Consider the following 1,100-nt stretch of genomic DNA (forward strand, 5'->3'; position numbering starts at 1 on the left):
AGGGCAGGACATTTGGAACTGGGTTTTGAAGGGTGAAGAGGAGTTCTGTGGCCCAAGTTGCCTGCTCACTGCTGGAGGGCAGATCTACTCTATAGGTTCCCATCATATATGCCTGCCTCAGTTTCCCCAGGGTGCACTGGATGTTAGAACACACCACTGGGCTGGCCTGGTTAGAAACTGACCGCTCCCTGGATGTGGGAGACAAGCATGACCCTTTGTGGGCCTCAACTTCCCTACCTGAGCAATGGTCGACATCGGTGGAAGAGGTCAGGAATCCTGGAAAGGAACGGGGTGGGCATCCGGGCCAGTTTTATTTTCTTAATTTATTTTATTTTATTTTATTTTATTTTATTTTTTTGAGACGGAGTCTCGCTCTGTCGCCCAGGCTGGAGTGTAGTGGTGCGATCTCGGCCCACTGCAACCTCTGCCTCCCGGGTTCAGGCAATTCTCCTGCCTCAGCCTCCCGAGTAGCTGGGATTACAGGCGCAGGACACCACGCCTGGATGATTTTTGTATTTTTAGTAGAGAGGGGGGGTTTCACCATGTTGGCCAGGCTGGTCTCGAACTCCTGACCTCGTGATCCGCCCGCCTCGGCCTCCGAAAGTGCTGGGATGACAGGTGTGAGCCACCGCGCCCGGCAAGTCGGGGACAATTTTAAAGCGCAGAGTCCTTTCCTGGCACCTCCATTCCATCTGAGGCCTGAATCAGAGCAGGGATGGGCAGTGGTTAGGCGTCCCCAGCCCCCGCCAAGTGAGGCCCGCAAGCAACCATTGGGAGGCTCTATTCCCCGCCCTCCCCACTCCGGGCAAGGCGCGTCCCACTCCCCGGCGCGGTTGCTGGGAACCACAAGGCGGCCTGGGCGGGGTGCGGAGGGCGCGTCGGAACCTGGCCGGGCCCCTCCTCCCGCGCCGTGGTCCGGGCGGCTGAGCCCCGTGGCGAGCAGCGCCGACAACTTTGCGATGGAGTTTGTGCGGGCGCTGTGTTTGGGCCTGGCGCTGGCGCTGGGGCCGGGGTCCGCGGGGGGCCACCCGCAGCCGTGCGGCGTCCTGGCGCGCTTGGAGGGCTCCGTGCGCCTGGGCGCCCTCCTGCCCCGCGCGCCT

At 61.5% G+C, this 1,100-nt stretch overlaps 1 protein-coding gene across 1 annotated transcript in view; it reads left to right on the plus strand.

Annotated features, from left to right (window-relative positions):
* The first annotated feature begins 959 nt into the window (after positions 1-959).
* The window catches only part of GRIN3B (glutamate ionotropic receptor NMDA type subunit 3B), a 10,502-nt gene continuing 10,361 nt past the window's right edge, over positions 960-1,100 (plus strand). Inside the window, 1 exon segment of the mRNA XM_017885631.1 lies at positions 960-1,092. Coding sequence (XP_017741120.1) covers positions 960-1,092 — 133 coding nt within the window.

The sequence above is a fragment of the Rhinopithecus bieti genome, unplaced genomic scaffold (assembly GCF_001698545.2).
Source record: "Rhinopithecus bieti isolate Rb0 unplaced genomic scaffold, ASM169854v2 scaffold_15283, whole genome shotgun sequence".
Classification (NCBI taxonomy): domain Eukaryota; kingdom Metazoa; phylum Chordata; class Mammalia; order Primates; family Cercopithecidae; genus Rhinopithecus; species Rhinopithecus bieti.